The following is an 18,726-nucleotide window of genomic DNA, read 5'->3' as shown; positions in this document are numbered from 1 at the left end:
TACATTAACAATTTAAAACAGTTCAACGAAAACAAAATTTTATTATCCTGTGTAGAGTTAATTCCTTCCTTAGAATTCCCAGGATATTCTGGCTGTAGCTCTGTAACCCAAAGAAAATGTAGGTGCAGCTAGCTACCCAGTGAATCAGGACCATTACAACAACCACTTTTCATAATTTGGTTAGAGCAAAATGTTTGGCTTCTCTTTAAGTAGAAAGTTGATTCTGTTTTTGCAGTGGCTGTGTACATGAGTCTTAAGAGAATGAATTCACGTCATGTGGACATCCCCCTACAAAATAAGCATTTGTTCCAAGAATGGAATTAAAATGTTTAATCCTCTAAGCTTGATGAATATAGCAGTGAAGAAAAGAGATCATATTTCCAAACAGAGCTAAACCTCGAGTGAAAAAACAAGGGGAACGTGCCAGACTGTCTTATGATCAAGTATTTATAGTAAAGCTATTAATGGAATGGTCATTACAGCGGAGTGGAGATCCTAAATATAAATGAAAATTCTGATGTGCTAATCTTTAACAGTGAGAACTCCAGTGCTGTCCTAAAGGTGATAACAGAAGGTAAAAAGTCTTTGGTATGTGATCAAACTTATTCTATGCTAAAACTGAAATGTTCTTTTAAAACAATTGAGATATTGCCTACTAAAATACATTGGTTTGTACTACTACTATGCCTATTATTTGTTGTATTATTTATTCCTATAACATGTTCATGTTTAATATTTACTAACTAAATAACATATTTTTTCAGCATAACTTTCACTGAATGTAGAAAAGATGTTCTTTTGAGTGAGTGTTATAATCACTGAAAAAAACTCCTAAGTCAAGTCTAAAATAGATGAAGATAAGCATTTCCAAAGTTACAATGGTACTGACCTAAGTTTCATATGAAAAGTCGTTTTTCCTGAATAAGCTTTAAGTAAATGGTTACACATGAAAACTTCTAATTTATATTGAATCTGGGTGGTTCAAAAAATAAGTCTATGAAAAGTTTTTAAATGAATATCTTGTTTTCTAAATTTTGCATTTTATTCATTTATCAATCCTATCAGTTTTGTAGTTTTCTGAATTTCATGTATAATTTTAAGCAGTTGATAATCTGTTTTCCCAACTAGAAAAATATTTTTAATTCATTCTGACTTTAAATCTGTAGATGTTTCATATGGATAATTACACCAGTGATGAAGACTTAGACAAGGACTTTGATATTCAACTCATCATTCAACAGAGTTTACAGGATATTCGCAAGCCAGGGACTGCACAGCAGGCACCTGGGAATGAGAGGTAATGGTATCTCATTACCAATGTAGCAAAAGTACTCAAGAGTTGACACTAGTGTTTTGACAAAAACAGGAGAAAGGGTCAGAATCCAAGGAGCTGCACATATACTTAAAATATCTATGACAGTTGATGCCTAACAAAACAGGGAAAATTTGGACATAATTTAGAATTTAATTAGGCAGTAAAGAAAACAGTTGAGCCCTGGCCGGTTTGGCTCAGCCTGTGGACTGAAAGGACCCAGGTTCGATTCAGGTCAAGGGCATGTACCTTGGTTGCAGGCATATCCCCAGTGGAAGGCATGCAGGAGGCAGCTAATTGATGTTTCTCTCTCATCGATGTTTCTGGCTCTCTATCCCTCTCCCTTCCTCTCTGTAAAAAGTCAATAAAGTATACTTTAAAAAAGAAAAGAAAAGAAAACATTTGAAGGAGGTTAACAGCAAATCAGGGTCAGGAGATGCAGACTGATAATCAGAAAGAAGAAACACATGAGAATATGAAAGGCTAGAGAACTCTTGTGCATCTTGTCTTTGGGGGGCTAAGGAAACACATAAATCTAACCAAGACACATAGAAAATTATCTTCAACCTTTAATCTCAAATCAAAAGGAGGAATTATGTAAACTTAAATTCAGAAGAAGAGACTGACTGGTTCTGAAGGGTGTGGATTTAGAGATCTGTTATGACAACACTAGAAAAGAACCTCAATAGTATAAGAAAATCTCCCTGGAAATGGGCTGTCTGCAGCTGAGCCCACCTAGTCAAATGCTCTCTGGCTGATCAGCAACTTCAACCCCCTAAGTAGTTACTATTGTTTTTCAAGGGTGATAAACCTGTTTGTTTGTGATGTTGACTCCTATGTACCTGATGGAGTTAAAACTGGATAAATGTGTTTTAACCCCAAGAGATTTTATAATTAAACTAGAGGCCCGGTGCACAAAATTCGTGCAGGGGGGGATCCCTCAGCCCAGCCTGCACCCTCTCCAATCAGAGACCCCTCAGGGGATGTCCGACTGCTAGTTTAGGCCCACAGGGATTGGGCCTAAGCTGGCAGTCAGAAATCCCTCTCACAATCCATGACTGCTGGCTCCTAACCACCCACCTGCCTGCCTGATTGCCCCCTAACTGCCCCCCTGCCAGCCTGGCTGCCTTCCAACTGCACCCTTGCCAGCCTTCCTGGCTGCCCCCAACTGCCCCCCTGCCAGCCTGCCTGGTCGCCTCCCAACTCCCCCCCTGCCAGCCTGGTCGCCCCCTAACCGGAAGGAAGTCGGACATCTGGAAGATGTCTGGTCACCCGGTCTAATTAGCATATTGCCCTTTTATTAGTATAGATAGAGGGATGTTGAAGTACATCAAAACTATAGTATTTTTTTAAAGTAACACACTCATCCTGGCCAGTGTGGCTCGGTTGGGCATCATCCCATGCACGAGGAGGTTGCCAGTTCAATTCCTGGTCAAGGACACATGCCTGGGTTTTGGGCTCAATCCCCAATAGGGGGCATGCAGGAGGCAACCAATCAATGTCTCTCATCGATGTTTCTACCTCTCTCTATCTCCCTTCCTCTCTCTCAAATAAATAAGAAATATATTTACGCCTTCACTAGTTTGGCTCACTGGATAGAGTGTCATCCTGTGGACGGAAGGGTCATGGGTTCGATTCCAGTCAAGGGCACATGGCTGCAGGCTCAATCTCCAGTTGGGGGCATGCAGGAGGCAGCCAATCAATGATTCTCTCTCATCATTGATATTTCTATCTCTCCCTTTCCCGTCCTCTGTCTCTAAAAATCAATAAAAATATTCTTTAAAAAAACATTTAAAAATCAACTAACTGCCAAAACCGGTTTGGCTCAGTGGATAGAGCGTCAGCCTGCGGACTCAAGGGTCCCAGGTTCGATTCCGGTCAAGGGCATGTACCTTGGTTGCGGGCACATCCCCAGTAGGGAGTGTGCAAGAGGCAGCTGATCGGTGTTTCTCTCTCATCGATGTTTCTAACTCTCTATCCCTCTCTCTTCCTCTCTGTAAAAAATCAATAAAATATATTAAAAAAAAAATCAACTAACTATTAAATAAATAAATAAAAATTAAAAAGTAACACACTCATGGGGCCATAATGTTTTAAGCATTTCATAAATATTAACTCATTTAAATCCTAATTGTCATTACCTCTTGATGTGGTAGGTAATATTATCCCTATTTAGAGATAAGGAGACTTAAGACTTACCCACGGTTACAGAGCTAGTAAGTGAAGAGCCAGGCATCCTACACTTTTGTGTTAAATTTAGAAATAGTCATTAAATAAAGTTTTGTAAAGAAATTGGGTTTGTTAGATTATCTGTTATATTAATATTGTTATTAAAATTTTTTAAGTTCATTGAGTAATTGACTTTGAAATCATGATTTTAAGTTGAGAGGTATGAGATTTTGATTAAGAGTAATAAAATGTTTTAGAGAAATTATAGTTTACTATAGTTACAAATTTCATTTATTAAACTTGAATATGATACTTAGGAAGGCTTGATGATTTGGTCAGGCACTTGAAGGAATTAGGAAATTAGAATACACTTGAGATAGGCAAAATAATGCCCCCCACCAAAAAAAAGGTCCTCATCCTAATCCCGAGAACCTGTAAATATGTAACCTTACATGGCAATAGAGCAGCAATTTTCAACCAATGTACCGAAAGAATTTTATTTTATTTAAATATATTTTTAGTGACGTCAGAGAGGACAGGAGGCAGAGAGAGACAAATATCAGTGATGAGATCATTGATTGACTGCCTTCTGCACACTCCTTATTGGGGATCAAGCCTGCAAACCGGCCATGTGCCCTGCCCAGGAATTGAACCAGGACCTCCTGGTTCACAGGTCAATGCTCAACTACTGAGCCATGTCAGCCAGGCTGCAAGAATTTTAAAAACATGCAATACTTGACTATTTAGTCAGGAGCACTCACCTTTTGCCCCTTACAGTATCAAATAAAAAAAATTACAACAGCCAACACAACAATAGCTATCTGGTGTGAATGCCTGACTTGAACCAGACATACAGGGTGTCCCCCAAAAATGTATACACACTTTAACAGCTGATGTCTCAATTTTAAAAATGTATTTTAATAAATACTGCCTTTATAGTTATTCAAAATGTGTGTATACATTTTGGGGGCACACCCTATATATGAGTCATATAATAGAATTGCACTTTTTGGTCACGTCACGAATAATGTTCCATCTGATTGGTCAATTCTTGGTACCAGAAATCCTTATATACAAGCATAGGCACCAAATTTTTTAAAAAGTCACTATGGAGCAAAAAGGGTAGGTAATTACTACTACTATTATTAATTATTGTTTTGTACATCAATCGAAATTATGCCTATTTTTTGTCAGATTGGCAAAAAGTATATTTTTTGGTGTGCCACAGAATTTTAGTAATTAGTTTCTGTGCCATGAGATGAAAAAGGTTAAAAGTCACTGCAATAGAGAATTAAGGAGTTAAGATTGCTAATCGATTGACTGGATTATCCAGGTGGGCTCAATGTAATCACAAGGATCCTTAGAAATGGAAGAGGAAGGCAGAGGAGAGGCAACCTGAGAGATGGCAGGGTAGACGGTGCCTTTGAAGATAGGAGGAAGGTGTCCATGATCCAAGAAACGTGGGAGACCTGTAGAAATTGGAGAAGACAAAGAAACAAATTCTCCCCTCGAGCCTCCAGAAGTAACACAATCCCACCAACACCTCGGTTTTAGCCTAGTGAGACCCATTCCATACTTCTGAACTGCAGAACTATAATAAACTGTGTTATCTTAAGCCAGTTAAGTGTATGGCAATTTCTTACAGCAGCCATAAAAAACAAATACCATACTAAATCTCTAAGTACAGTTTTAAATGCTTAAGAGAATTTAATTGACCACATTGTAAGTAGGACAGATTGTCTAAGGAAATTTATTCTCTTCAAGTTGGGTTCACTGAATAATCAAAGAAAATGGGAAGGTAGCAATCTCTATTTTCTAGGTTTAAAAATAATGTATTCATAAGTGACCTTTGAAACTATTTTTAAACTAGAGGCCCAGCCCATGAAATTCATGCATGGGTATGGTCCCTAGGCCTGGCCTGTGGTCAGGGCCATCTTCCCTGGCTGCCGGCAGCTGCTACCACCCACCCCCGGCTCCCTGTTCGCCATGGAGAGATCAGTGCCTGCCTGCAGGGGGAGGGACTGAGAGGTGGTCAGTGCGCCGCATAGCGACTAGTTGAGCAGTTGTTCTGGTTGTTCCACCGTTTTGTCGATTTGCATATTACTCTTTCATATATATAGATACTTCAATAAAAATGTTAGTTTAGAAACTGCCAATAGTGTTTTCTTAGCCCAAATTCTGACCATGATTATTGTTTAAAACTTACACCAGGATTAATTTCTATATTTTTAAATAATAATTTTGGCTAGAATCATTGACATAGAGTAGCCATTAAATTTTATCATGGGATAATGTGACATTTCAGTCCTAGCAGGTTTGATTCCGTTCAGAAAACATGATTAAGGGCTTGCTCTGATCCAGGCTCTGTGATCTTTGCTATAACAAGGGAGGACACGTGGCAGAGGAGTTTCCCCAAATGCACACATTGAGGGTCCCACTGCATTTTGGAAGTATTTCTATTCAGCCTCAGTCATTACCTCCCCTATGAGGTTATCCCTGGTTAACTACTATTGCCTTTACTTTTTCCTTTTGTTTTATGTCAGATATCTTAGTGTTTTCCTAAGTTTGGGGAATTACATGTTTTTCTTTCCTATGCAGCTTCCACTCCTTTTTGAGCACGGACTGTAAGAAGATAGTGGAAACAATAGAGACAGTTAAGTACTCTTCCTATTCTATCCCCTTCAACTTGTGTAGAGGTGATGATGACAACTGGCAGGATTTCCGTCTACATTCTGTAAGCCTGGAAGCGGTTTCTCCCAAATGCTGCACACCAGGGGGTCCTCAGCTGACTGTCAAGAGTCTGGTGTGGTCTTTCCTGGGAGAAAACACTTCAGAACAATTTAGCAAAGAGTCCGGGCTTCTTGGTGGGCAGGGCTGTTTTTCTGATGTAACAAGGTGATGGGTATTCACAGGGCATGGTGGATGGAATGATAGGGGAAGGGCCATACTGCTTGTTTGTCCTGTGCCATTTAAATCTGTCTTTCACAAAAGATGGTGATGGAATTACGTTGTCTCATATACTAACCCTGATGGTAGAATTCTGGAGCAGCATAGGCTGCCCTGTATGTGTGCCAAATGTGAATCTGCTCTGATTTGACTTGTTAACAGGTGAGGAAGATGCATTGCTACACTTGACCAAGTACGGTTCTGCTTTTGATGAAGCAGATGAGATAGGTTGGCTTCCTCTGCATAAGGCTGCAGTGCAATTAAATACGAACATTTTGGAAATAACCCTGAAAGGTAAACTCCCTTTATAACGCCTCTGATACTTTTGAGAAATAAATGTCACATTTATTTTTATATCTTAACCTATGTGGTCTAACGGATTTATTTCAGCTTCAAAACCCAGCATGTGGGAGAAAACCACCCACAATGGTGAAACACCACTTTTTTTGGCTGTCAGCAATTGCCTCTTAGAAAATGCCAGTTTTCTGCTTCTCAATGGCTGCAATCCAAATGCCAAGAATTTTGAAGGCAATTCTCCTCTTCTTACAGGTAAAGTAACATATTGTCTCTGGAGAAGAGTCTGTGGCTCTGAGTCTCCTGCATGCCCACAGGTGTCAAAGGCAGCTTTTTGTCCATAGCTGCAGCTCTGTCACTTCATCCAGCGGATCAGACATAGGTACCTGGCCCTCTGGAGCTCTCCACAGACCAGCCTGTGAGGTGGCCTGATGCCAAATCTCTGCCAGGTTAGGCACTGATAATTTTGCATGGTGCCTTAAGTGAGCCAGTTAATTCTGGTGCAAGAAAGCAGAGCAGGAAGAAGCAGCCAGATAAAATCAGATAAAGATGGCAGATTGAATACAAATGCCTAATTTTGCTCCCTCCTGAGTATTCACTAAAATTATAGTTAAGTAATTGTTTTATGGGGATAAGATACAAAAGAACGGGAAGAACATGAGAGGAGACAACAAAACGTAATTTTTTAAAAACTACAGAATGATTTGACCCAGTGAACCCACTTCTAGGAATATATCCCAAGAAACTAGAAACACCAATCAGAAAGGATATAGGCACCCCTATGTTCATTGCAGCACAATGTACAATAGCTAATATTTGGAAACAGCCTAAATGCCCATCAGCAGATGAGTGGGCTAAAAATCTGTGGTACATCTACACAATGGAATACTACGCTGCTATAAAAAGGAAGGAATTCCTACCATTTGCAACAGCTTGGATGGCACTGGAGAGCATTATTCTAAGCGAAATAAGTCAGTCAAAGGAAGATAAATATCACATGATCTCACTCATTTGTGGATTATAATCAACAAAAAAATGATGAACAAAAACAGATCCAGAGACAGAGAAGCATCAAGCAGATGCTCAAACCCCAGAGGGAAGGTAGGGGAGGGTGGGAGTAAGGGGGAGAGATCAACCAAAGGACTTGTATGCACGCATATAAGCATAAACAATGGACACAGACACCAGGGGGGGTGAGGGCATGAACGGGAGTGGGGGGGGGGCAATGAAGGGGATAAGGACACATATGTAATACCTTAATCAATAAAGAAAAAAATACATTTAAAAAAAACAACTAGAGAATGAATAGTGACAAGAAAACCACATCTTAAATTGGGGGAAGACAAAAAAACACAATTCTATCAAATGACCTGAAAATTATTGGCAATAGTTACCTCATGGAGCATAGGGAAGAACAGGCAGCTAAAATAGGAGGATTGGCTCAGCGGATAGAGTGTCAGCCTTTGGACTAAAGGGTCGAGGTTTGATTCTGGTCAAGGGCACTTACCTCAGTTGCAAGCTTGATCCCCAGTCCTGGTTGGGGTGTGTGCAGGAGACAGTCAATCAATGTGTCTCTATCAGCTCTCTGTCCCTCCCCCTCTCTTCCCCTATCTCTAAAAATCAATGGAAAAAATATCCTCTAGTGGGGATTAACAAAACAAAATAAATAAATAAAGGAATCTTTTTTTAAAAAAATATATTTTATTGACTTTTTACAGAGAGGAAGGGAGAGGGATAGAGTTAGAAACATCGATGAGAAAGAAACATCGACCAGCTGCCTCCTGCACACCCCCTACCAGGGATGCGCCCGCAACCAAGGTACATGCCCTTGACCGGAATCGAACCTGGGACCCCTGAGTCCGCAGGCCGACGCTCTATCCACTGAGCCAAACCAGTCAGGGCGGAATCTTACTTATTTTTTTTAAATAAATAAAATAGAAGGGTTGGTTTAAAACTATTAAGAAACAAGTAGTCTGATCTCTAGATCACTTCTCCCAATCCACCCTGCTGGGACAGATCTCCTACCCCCTACCCCAGCAAAATTCTGTAGGTTTATTCTCTGGATAGTTTAAACAGAGCCATTCTGCACTGGGGGATATTAGGCAAGGGTGAGAATACTGGATTAAAAATACTGGAGGAATTAAGCAAATATGGCTGAGACCTCCCAGCCCTCATCCTGACCAGGATTCCATAAATTGGCAGCCAGAACTTTAACCCCCAAAAGGAGGTTTCTCTGAAGAATTTGGTCTCCAAAAAGAAAGAAAGAAAAATAGTGAAATTGGGGGTTCTCCAACAAATGGCCTAGGGCCTAGGCATATCAACCTATAGTTAAGACCACAATCCACAAGTCCCACCCAATGTTTAGAATTTCCAATCAGCTCTTTAGTCCCCAACTCTTAATCATGAGCAGAGAGCCAAGGACTATCTGAGGAAAGTCTTCAAGAAACAAATATAGCCTGGCCAGCATGGCTCAGTGGTTGAGCATCCACCTATGAACCAGGAGATCAAGGTTCGATTCCAGGTCAAGCAAGGCACATGCCTGAGTTGTGGGCTTGATCCCCAGTGTGGGGCATGCAGGCAGCAGCCAGTCAATGATTCTCTCTCATCATTGATGTTTCTATCTCTCTCGCCCTCTCCCTTCCTCTCTGAAATCAATAAAAATATATTTTAAAAAAGAAACAAATATAAGCAACTTTACGGGAATAGATTATTTAGGGATAATAAAACATAGGAGAAAATTATAATTATTTTCCTCAGAGAAATTAATGAAATAATAGAAGCTACCAAAAAAAACTAAGGTACAAAACAAAACAAAAAAAACTCTTGGAAATTAAAAATATGATAGCAGAAATAACTCAAAACAAATGCTGGAAGATGGAATTTAGGAAAGCTCCCAGATAAAAAGATAAGAAATAGAAAATAGGAAAGAAAAAGAAATAAGAAAACTAGAAGGACAAATAGTAGGAATGCTAGAAGGAAACCAGACCAGGTGAAAGCAGTACATCATCAATGAAATAAGTCAAGAAGAAGATTTCCAAAACAAAGTACATATGTTCCAGAATGAAAGTGCACACTAAGTGCGGCTCAATGAATTAAAAATGACCCAGCACCCTTGGTACTCTATATTTCAGTCTTAGAGCAGTTAGAGCCCTTTCTATGGCACATTATTATGAGCAGAATTCATACTGCTCAATTCATCAGCATCTGGCACTCGAAAGAGTCCTCAGTCCATGCAAATAATTAGCAAATGGGTATGGAGATGAATAAATTAAGGTGTTTTAGAATCTTGAAGGGTTAAAGATTAACAGCATAAATGCAGAAAAGCCAGTTAGAGAATTTTAATTAACAAAATGTAACCTTAAAAATAATTGCCTAAATATTGCTACTTTTGTTTTTCTACTTTTAAAACAGCTATAAGCACTTCTAGGACTATACTGAGTACTGACATTCCGATTCTCTTGAAACTTAAAAATTATAAATGGAAGTTTTGTGTCTGTTTTTCAGCCACATAAGCCACCAGTAAGACAATGAATAATTGGTCATGTCTTACAGAAAAACAAATAGCCTATTGATATAAAACACTATTAATATTATTTGATATATACACCTCATTTTATAATCTGTTTCCAAACACAAAGTGCTGGCACATGGGGGTAATAGGAAGAGCTCCTCAAGAAGCCTGAGGGGCACTCTGGCCTTAATTTCCTGTTGAACACATGCCTACCTCCCTTCTAATTCCCCAGCTGTTCTACACAACTCCTACGACATGGCGTCCTTGCTCATCAGCCACGGGGCGGATGTCAATCTGCAGTGTGCCAACGAGAGGACAGCTCTCCACGAAGCAGCCAGACTGGGCAGACGGGACCTGGTGAAACTAATGCTGGTTTCTGGGGCTCACCCTGACCCACAGAGCTCCTACGGATTCACTCCTCTTGCACTTGCTGCCCAAAGTGGGCACACCGGAATCATGGAAATATTACTGCAGAAAGGCAAGATTTTCTCTTTTTTATTAATTAATCCTCACTAAGAAGGGGAAGGGAGGGAGAAGAGGAGGGCGAGAGAATAACATCAACGTGAGAGAGACACATTGATGGGTTGCCTCTCACATGTGCCCCGATGGGGGCAGGGGATGGAACCTACCTCACTCCAAATCGCATTACTTTACTACCCTGCATTGCTTGAGTGGCACCATGGCATCAGAGAAATGGGCCCTGGCCTGGCCCACCTGGTCTAGCCAAACCGACTAGAGCAAAGCAAGATTTTCTATACCGTCAGCACACTACCATAGGCAAACTAGTAAGCGTTCTCCTCCTCATGGAAAGCTTCAAAATAATAATAGTTAACATTTTACTTAAGCCTAATATAAATACTTGGAAGAAGTATATGTTAAAATTAGCTACTGAAAATCCTAAAATGGCAGCATTGGATCCTTTACACAAAAAGAGTAACCTTTTCTATAGATCATTGATTAAAATATAAAGAAAGAGGAGTGCCAACAGATGTTAAATCCTTAACCCTTCAAAGAAACCAGTATTGGTTGACATAAGTGAGGTGTGAGTGAGCATTCCCCTTAAATGACCCCCTTACAAAGTGATTTGCACAAAGTGACATAGCTAGTAAATGGCAGAATCAAGATTTGAACCCACATCTGCCTCATTCCAAATTGAGTTACTTTACTAACCTGCATTGCTTGAGTAGCAACATAGTATCAGAGAAATGGGCCCTGGCCTGGTCCACCTGCACATGAATCCTGACTACCCTGCTTACCAGCTGTGCATCTCTGGGGAAGTCACTTTGCTTCAATGTGCCTCTGTTTCTTTATCTTTAAAATGAAGATATTAGCATCTACTTTTTAGGGTGTTGTGAACTTTAGAAATTGTTGTGGAAATAAAGGAACTAGTACATAATGACTCATTACATGGAAGTTTATTAGACATTTCTTCTTGTATTCTAGGAATAGGATCCTTGGGCAAGCACTATATTCTAATGACCATGGAGTCTGTCCTAAATTAAAGTAACTGCATCTTTTTTGTTGTTGTTACTCTCCACCCAAGGATATTCTTTCCATTTATTGTTTTTTAATATATTTTTATTGATTTCAGAGAGGAAGGGAGAGGGAGAGAGAGATAGAAACATCAGTGATGAGAGAGCATCATTGATTGGCTGCCTCCCGCAACCTGGGCATGTGCCCTGACTGGGAATCGAACCGGTGACCTCTTGGTTCCTGGGTCGACTCTCAACCTCTGAGCTGGCTGGGCTCCATTGATTATTTTAGAGAGAATGGAAGAAAGGAGGAGAGACCGAGAGAAACACCCATGTGAAAGAGACATAACAACTGGTTGCCTCCCACACGTGTCCTGACCGGGGCTGGGATCGAGCCTGCAACCCTTTGGTCCGAGGGCTGATGCACTAACCACTGAGGAAAATCGGCTAGGGCAAAGTCACTGAATCTTTTTATGGGAGCTGTGAATGTACCCAGAATGCTCTCCTCTCCTTTTGTCCATTCCAATGCTACTCTTTCTTTAAAGCCCATTTTACTAAGAGGTCTTCCACAGCTGACCCCAAACTCCTTTCTCCTTCCTTCACCCCCTGTTCCTTTCACAACCCCAGCCCTGAGATCTTCTGGAGGGCATTTTGCCTGTACCTACACGGGCACACCTTGTTTTATTGCACTTCACTAAATTGTGCTTCATCAATGTTGTGTTTTTTACAAATTGAAGACAAGACCTTCCACCAGCAAAAAGATTACGATTAGCTTTATTTCAATACTCGTTATAATATGGTGGTCTGGGACCAAACCCACAATATCTCTGAGATATGCCTGCACTCTTTTATTACCCCACCACTCACATGACACTTCCCATACAGGGAGTTACAATTTGTCCTTTTCACTATCAGCAGTCCAAAACTTCAACTAAAAACAATTATGTCTCATGTCTCTATGAACAGCTCCCTAAGAACAAGTTGAAACAGAAAAAAGGACCCTTTCCACCATAGCATCTATAGATGGCAGAGTTCAACAGAAGTGTTAGTACATCCTATGTACGTGTGCTTTGAGTTAGGTGGGCTTTTGTAAACAGGTCTGGAAATAAAACAACCTTTTATACAATTATTTTTCCTGGAATTACCAAGTTAAAAAAAAACCTTCTAAAATTACTCTGCAAGCCAACCTATTTATAGAGATTACACAATTTCCCTCCTCCCCAACTAGATTCTAAACTGCCTGAGTAGGAGGTACATTTATTTCATTGATTCTTAGTGCTTTGCTGAAGTGGCTGTTCAATAACTGCTTTTTGGTAGTGGTGATATGTTTTTAAGAATGCTTAATCAATACAGTGGAAAAGACTTTTAGCGTAACAAGAATCTTTCTCCTTTTAGGAGCTAATGCTCGTGGCCAGGCCTCAGATGCTTCTTCCATCTTACTTGAAGCCGCTCGTGGAGGAAATCCAGACTCCGTGACTCTCTTGCTAGAGTATGGAGCTGATGCCAATGTCCCTAAGAATTCAGGCCACCTACCCATTCATGTGGCAGCCGACAGAGGCCACTTGTCGTAAGTTCAATGACATAATTGAAAATAATAGAAATAAGTAATAGCTACTTTTTTGGAGCAGCTTCTGGGAACTTTATAGTCTTCATCTCTGATCCTGCAACTCCAATATCCCTTTTATTAATTTTTATTTTTTTCCTTTTATATTTTTAATTTTTTTATTGTTTAAAGTATTACATATAGTAGTACATATATCTCCTTTTTTTCCCCATTGACCTTCCCCCAGCCTCCCCTACTCCCTGTCACATGCCCTCATCCCACCCCCGCAGTATCTTGTGTCCATTGGTGTGCTTATTTGCATGCATACAAGTCCTTTCGTTGATCTATTTCCCCCCTCCCCTTTTATTTTTAATTGATTTTGAGAGAGAGGGGGTGGGAGAGAGGAAGAGAGAGAAAAGCATTGATTTCTTATTCCACTTACACATTCATTGGTTGATTATTGTATGTGCCCTTATTGGAGATCGAACCCACAACCTTAGTGTATTGGAATGATGCTCTAACCCAGTGGTTGGCAAACTCATTGGTCAACAGAGCCTAATATCAACAGTACAACGATTGAAATTTCTTTTGAGAGCCAAATTTTTTAAACTTAAATTTCTTCTAATGCCACTTCTTCAAAATAGACTTGCCCAGGCCGTGGTATTTTGTGGAAGAGCCACACTCAAGGGGCCAAAGAGCTGCATGTGGCTCGCGAGCCGCAGTTTGCCAACCACGGCTCTAATCAGATGAGCTATTTGGCCAGGGCTCCAATACCCCTTTTAAAGATAAACTCTTGACCTAGAAAGTGGTAAAGTCAGGCACATTCTGTAGCCACTGAAGAGACATAAAACTATTTTATTATCAGGTCTTTAGGCAATATGAGGAGCCTCAAGTCTCATTGCCTGGGCTAATTCTGAGTTTGTAATCTAGACAGTAGTTTCATTTAGCTTTACTTGGTATCTGAGCTTTTGGTATCAAGAACTACTAATACCATCCAGTGCTAGTATAAAACAATCGTAAACATGCTAATGCTGCATCTTTTTTTTTTTTTTTTTAATGCTGCATCTTTTTTAGGGAGATGGAGAGAGAGAAATGTGGATTTGTTAATTCTTGTATGTGCCCTGACTTGGGATTGAACCCACATTAGCGTATCAAGATGATGCTCTAACCAACTGAGCTACCCAGCTGCATCTTTAAAAATATTTTTTTCTTTTTTATGCACTTTGAACTTCTTTTCAGAGCTCTAAAGATTTTGATTCCAGTTACGAATTTTGTTGCAATAAAGCGGAGTGGCATCAGTCCAGTTCACTGTGCAGCAGCAGGAGCACACCCTGAATGCCTTGAACTTCTCATCCAGGCTGGATTTGATGTCAATTTCATGCTAGATCAGAGAATTCGCAAACACTATGATGACCATAGGAAGTCAGCTTTGTATTTTGCTGTATCAAATGGTGACCTCTCTTCAGTTAAGCTGCTTCTGCGTGCCGGAGCCCTGCCTAACCAAGACCCAGTTAACTGCCTCCAGATAGCCCTAAGGATGGGCAACTATGAGCTGATAAGTCTGCTGCTACGGCATGGGGCCAACGTAAATTACTTCTGCAAAGTCAACCCGTTACACTTCCCATCAGCACTGCAATACACCCTGAAAGATGAAGTCATGCTCAGGATGCTGTTGAATTATGGGTATGACACAGAACGATGCTTTGATTGTCCTCATGGAGACAAAGTTCATCGTATCTATGCTTTTGAGGGCTGGACATCTACAGTTATCAAAGATACTCTGGTGAGTCCCCAGTATTGGCTGTATCACCTTATACTGTCATTATCAGTGGCCCTGACATAGCACTAGGGAAGACTCCATTCATCCTCTCCAGAGTGCATTGTTGGATTTTAGATGGGAAAAACACAATAGTAGAAAGATGTAAAAGATACAGAAACAGAACAACAAAAACCACAGTAATTTAACTCAACGTAGGGAGTTTCACAAATGAAGCAACATCTGAGCAATGTTTCAAGAATGAAGGTGGTCTCGTGTACATGATGCTTTTTCTTTGAGTAAATTATCTAGCTAAAATGCTTCTGGGTTCCCAATACCTGCACCCCTAGGTTTTTGGCTCTTTTAGCACTAACAATTAATTAAATGGCTTTCTTTAGTCACCTTTTTGATGAAAAAAAAAGAATCACAATAATTGATCATGCCCTCCTTGAGGCATTTTTCTCTTGGTTTTCATCACACTAGACTTTCCCTTCCTCCAACTTGAGCTCTTCCCACTTTTACACACCTGCCACCCTTCAGGTCTCATTTCAAACATTACTTCTTCAAATAGGCCCTTGTCTAAGTTCCCGTCCCTAATCACTCTAACACTGTTTATTTCTTTGATAGCACTTATCATTTCTGAATTTTTTCAATTTTACTGATTGTCTCCCCCACAAATAAATGAATGTAAGCTCTTGTTCACCATTTTCCTCAACTTACAGATCTGTGCTTAGCACACAGTAGATGCACTCTAGACACTTGAATACAAAGTAACATCTGAAAATAAGTGAGTGAAGAAAGTACTTCGAATCAATTCTGAAAAGTAAAAGACAAAATATTGTATGATTTATTATTTTTTAGGCTATGATTAGTTTAGGATTTGGTATTTAGTCATATATCTTGTATTATTTTCTGACTTTTCACATAGTGTTACTCGACTTCTTACATGGACATCTGTAAGACCATGTGAATTAAAGATAGAAACTATCAGATCCCTCAAGTAACAGGGTGGGAGGTTATAAATGATAGAAAACCCAAAATTAACAGTGGCTCTAATAAGATGGCTCATTCCTCTCTCAAATAAATAAAGGCCAGGAAGTAAATAGCCTTCTAATTGGACAGCTCCACAAATTCACAAGAGAAACCTGCATCCACATTCCAGCCACCAGGAAGGCAGGCAGAGGAACAGCACACACCTTGCTCTTCTTTCAGGGCATCCTGGGGGTTGCTCACACTTCCATTTACATCTCATTGGCTAGAACCCAGGTGGCCACATCTCGGCACAAATGAAAGACAACCTTTATTCGTGGCCAAGCAGAGGGGATAATAGATACTATAGAATAGTCTCTTTCACACCTCCATTACATCTCACGTAGCTCTGAAGACATAGTCAATATTTTTCCAAATAGTAAGCTAAGAAATAGATTTTCTTGCTCAGTACCCTGGCTTATAAATGAGAAGCTTGAGACCTTGCATTCTGAGCTTACTGCTCTTTTGATTACTATGCTAAACAATAAATATTCAGTTTTCATAGTTCTGATTTTCTTCCTCAGTTCTGTGAAGTAATAACTTTGTCATGGCTGCAACATCTCTCTGGAAAGGTTGTTCGAGTAATGCTTGATTATGTTGATCAAGTTCGGCTATGTTCTAAGTTGAAAGCTGTGCTCCAGAAACAGGGGCTCTGGTCAGAAATCCATAATATTTTGAGTGAGTATCATTCTTGCAGAAGTTTATCAAAAATACTAATTGAATTCTTACTTGTTTATAAAATATTTTTCTCTTCATTAAAAACTTGACCTAATGAAACCAAGAAAAATACTATTCCTATCTTTAAAATGTTAGTTTGTAAATATATTTAATTAGCACTATTATATTGGTAGGTATTATTTTTATCCTAATCCTATGTAACAGTGTAGAAAGAGGAATTAAAAGGTATGAAATGGCAATAAAAACATAGATGAGAAAAGCAAAGATATCAAATGACCTTTTCAAACCAAATTCTGTCCCAGTAGAACCAAGTCAAATTAGAATTTCATTTAATTTCCTCCTGAGTAGTGGTCTTCAGTTTTTAGCCTGATTGTGAGGGGCAGGACTGGGGAGAGGTGGCAGATTTAAGAACTTCAGATCTCACAGGCCAGACCCATAGCAGTTGCTGGTCCTTGGACTCTAACTTGACATGGTTCTGAAATCATTCTCTACAAGGGTTGGGTGAGAAGTAAAAAGCTGTTTCCCTATTAAATTCCCATTTTGTCACAGGAAATGAAAATTTTGATGGCTTAAGCATAATGAAATACATTTGCTAACTAAACCCTAGTCATTTAAAAAAAAAATCAATTCTTTTTCCTTTTGGATAATCTGTCTCTCTCATTTTAGCAAACCCTCGTTCCCTAAAACATTTGTGCCGCCTAAAGATCCGGAAGTGTATGGGACGTCTGCATTTGCGCTGCCCTGTCTTCATGTCATTTCTTCCATTACCCAATCGTCTAAAAGCTTATGTCCTTTACAAAGAATATGACCTTTATGGACAAGAATTTTTCACAGGAACCTGGTAGTCAAACTGTTCTGGTTGAAAAGGTATAGTTCTTTAGCTGTATTCCTTAAAATTTGACTTGTTATACGATTCCTATTTCTCACTTTACCTAGCAACTAAAGCCTTCAGTCTACATTCTTTAACCCTTTGCACTCGCTTGCTTTTTTCTCGATTCCTTTATTCTAATGCTAACCGTGTTGAGTCACACTCAACATCCGAGTGCAAAAGGTTTTAAAGTTGCTCTGAACATAGCCTTTCAATATATCAATGGCTAGCATTCTGAAAAGTAGTTTAAAAAGACCAAACAGTAAAAATTTCAATTAACTGAAATACATCAATTCTAAATATTGATCTAATATTAAGTGTATGAATACATATTTCTACATGCTCAATAGATGGTACCTTTGACAATGCAAGATGATTAACAGCAATCCTTTTTATAGAGAAGTACATATACTACAAAATGTGATTGCAAGGCCAGTTTAGTATCTGCTTACCTGTAGAGTCTAGTATTGAGGTGAGGTGGGTTAATTAAAATAGAATCTTCAATTGTAATTTCATTTTTAATGGGAAATAATACATCCCTTTCCACAAAACCCTGGTTAAGGGTTACCATTTATTGGTTAATGTGATCACTGGAATAGAAATTACAAGTGTTTTCAAATGGATTATGGCTTATCATTTCTATATTGAGCCCACTAGACCAGTACTGGACATAAGGAGGGGCTCACTGATAGAAGTAGTTACAAGATCTTAGTTTTAAATTTTTATTTCTATATTGTCTATGCTGTATGTTAAGTACAAGTTTCTGTGTGGAAAGTGAGAAAGGAAATAGAAGACATTCACTCAGCCACAGCTGTGTAGCATTGAGATGGCACATCAACAGGAAGCACAGAGAGGTAGGATGACATAGTCTTCTTTTCACCACAGGCCCAATCAGCTACCGCCTAATATTTACATGTTTAGTCTTAGTATACTTTCTTAGCATAATACAGTCCATCTTAGGTGAGCTGAAGTTATATTTCTCATGTGGTGATTCATGGCTATATAGACTACTTGAATAAGCACAGACTTAATTTTTTTTAACCCTTTGCACTCGCTTGCTTTTCTCTATTCCTTTATTCTACTGCTAACCGTGTCGAGTCACACTCGACATCCGAGTGCAAAGAGTTAATAATACAGTTTCTCAAAAA

General features: G+C 39.5%; 1 protein-coding gene across 2 annotated transcripts; it reads left to right on the top strand.

The window, feature by feature from the left end:
• The first annotated feature begins 1,175 nt into the window (after positions 1-1,175).
• ASB14 (ankyrin repeat and SOCS box containing 14) lies at positions 1,176-17,555 on the top strand. Of its 2 annotated transcripts, none has more exons than XM_054729746.1 (9): positions 1,176-1,297; positions 6,080-6,125; positions 6,580-6,721; positions 6,818-6,976; positions 10,465-10,710; positions 13,100-13,271; positions 14,487-15,030; positions 16,557-16,710; positions 17,377-17,555. In XM_054729746.1, exons 1-9 carry the CDS (start codon positions 1,176-1,178, stop codon positions 17,553-17,555), a joined length of 1,764 nt encoding a protein of 587 aa, XP_054585721.1. The 2 variants fall into 2 exon arrangements, with proteins under 2 accessions (XP_054585721.1, XP_054585722.1); XM_054729747.1 differs by having other exon boundaries at positions 6,080-6,136; positions 6,588-6,721; positions 10,465-10,722; positions 13,115-13,271.
• The last annotated feature ends 1,171 nt before the right edge of the window (positions 17,556-18,726 follow it).

This window comes from Eptesicus fuscus, chromosome 18 (assembly GCF_027574615.1).
Source record: "Eptesicus fuscus isolate TK198812 chromosome 18, DD_ASM_mEF_20220401, whole genome shotgun sequence".
In the NCBI taxonomy this organism is placed as follows: domain Eukaryota; kingdom Metazoa; phylum Chordata; class Mammalia; order Chiroptera; family Vespertilionidae; genus Eptesicus; species Eptesicus fuscus.
Note: the sequence above shows the minus strand (reverse complement) of the source record. Positions and strands in the feature narration are given on the sequence as shown.

Excerpts from the sequence above, each read along its gene's own strand:
- ASB14 (XM_054729746.1), top strand. The coding sequence starts at position 1,176 with ATGGATAATTACACCAGTGATGAAGACTTAGACAAGGACTTTGATATT. Across the intron at positions 1,298-6,079 it reads CAGGCACCTGGGAATGAGAG|CTTCCACTCCTTTTTGAGCA; the intron begins GTAATGGTATCT and ends TTTCCTATGCAG. Across the intron at positions 10,711-13,099 it reads GGAAATATTACTGCAGAAAG|GAGCTAATGCTCGTGGCCAG; the intron begins GCAAGATTTTCT and ends TTCTCCTTTTAG.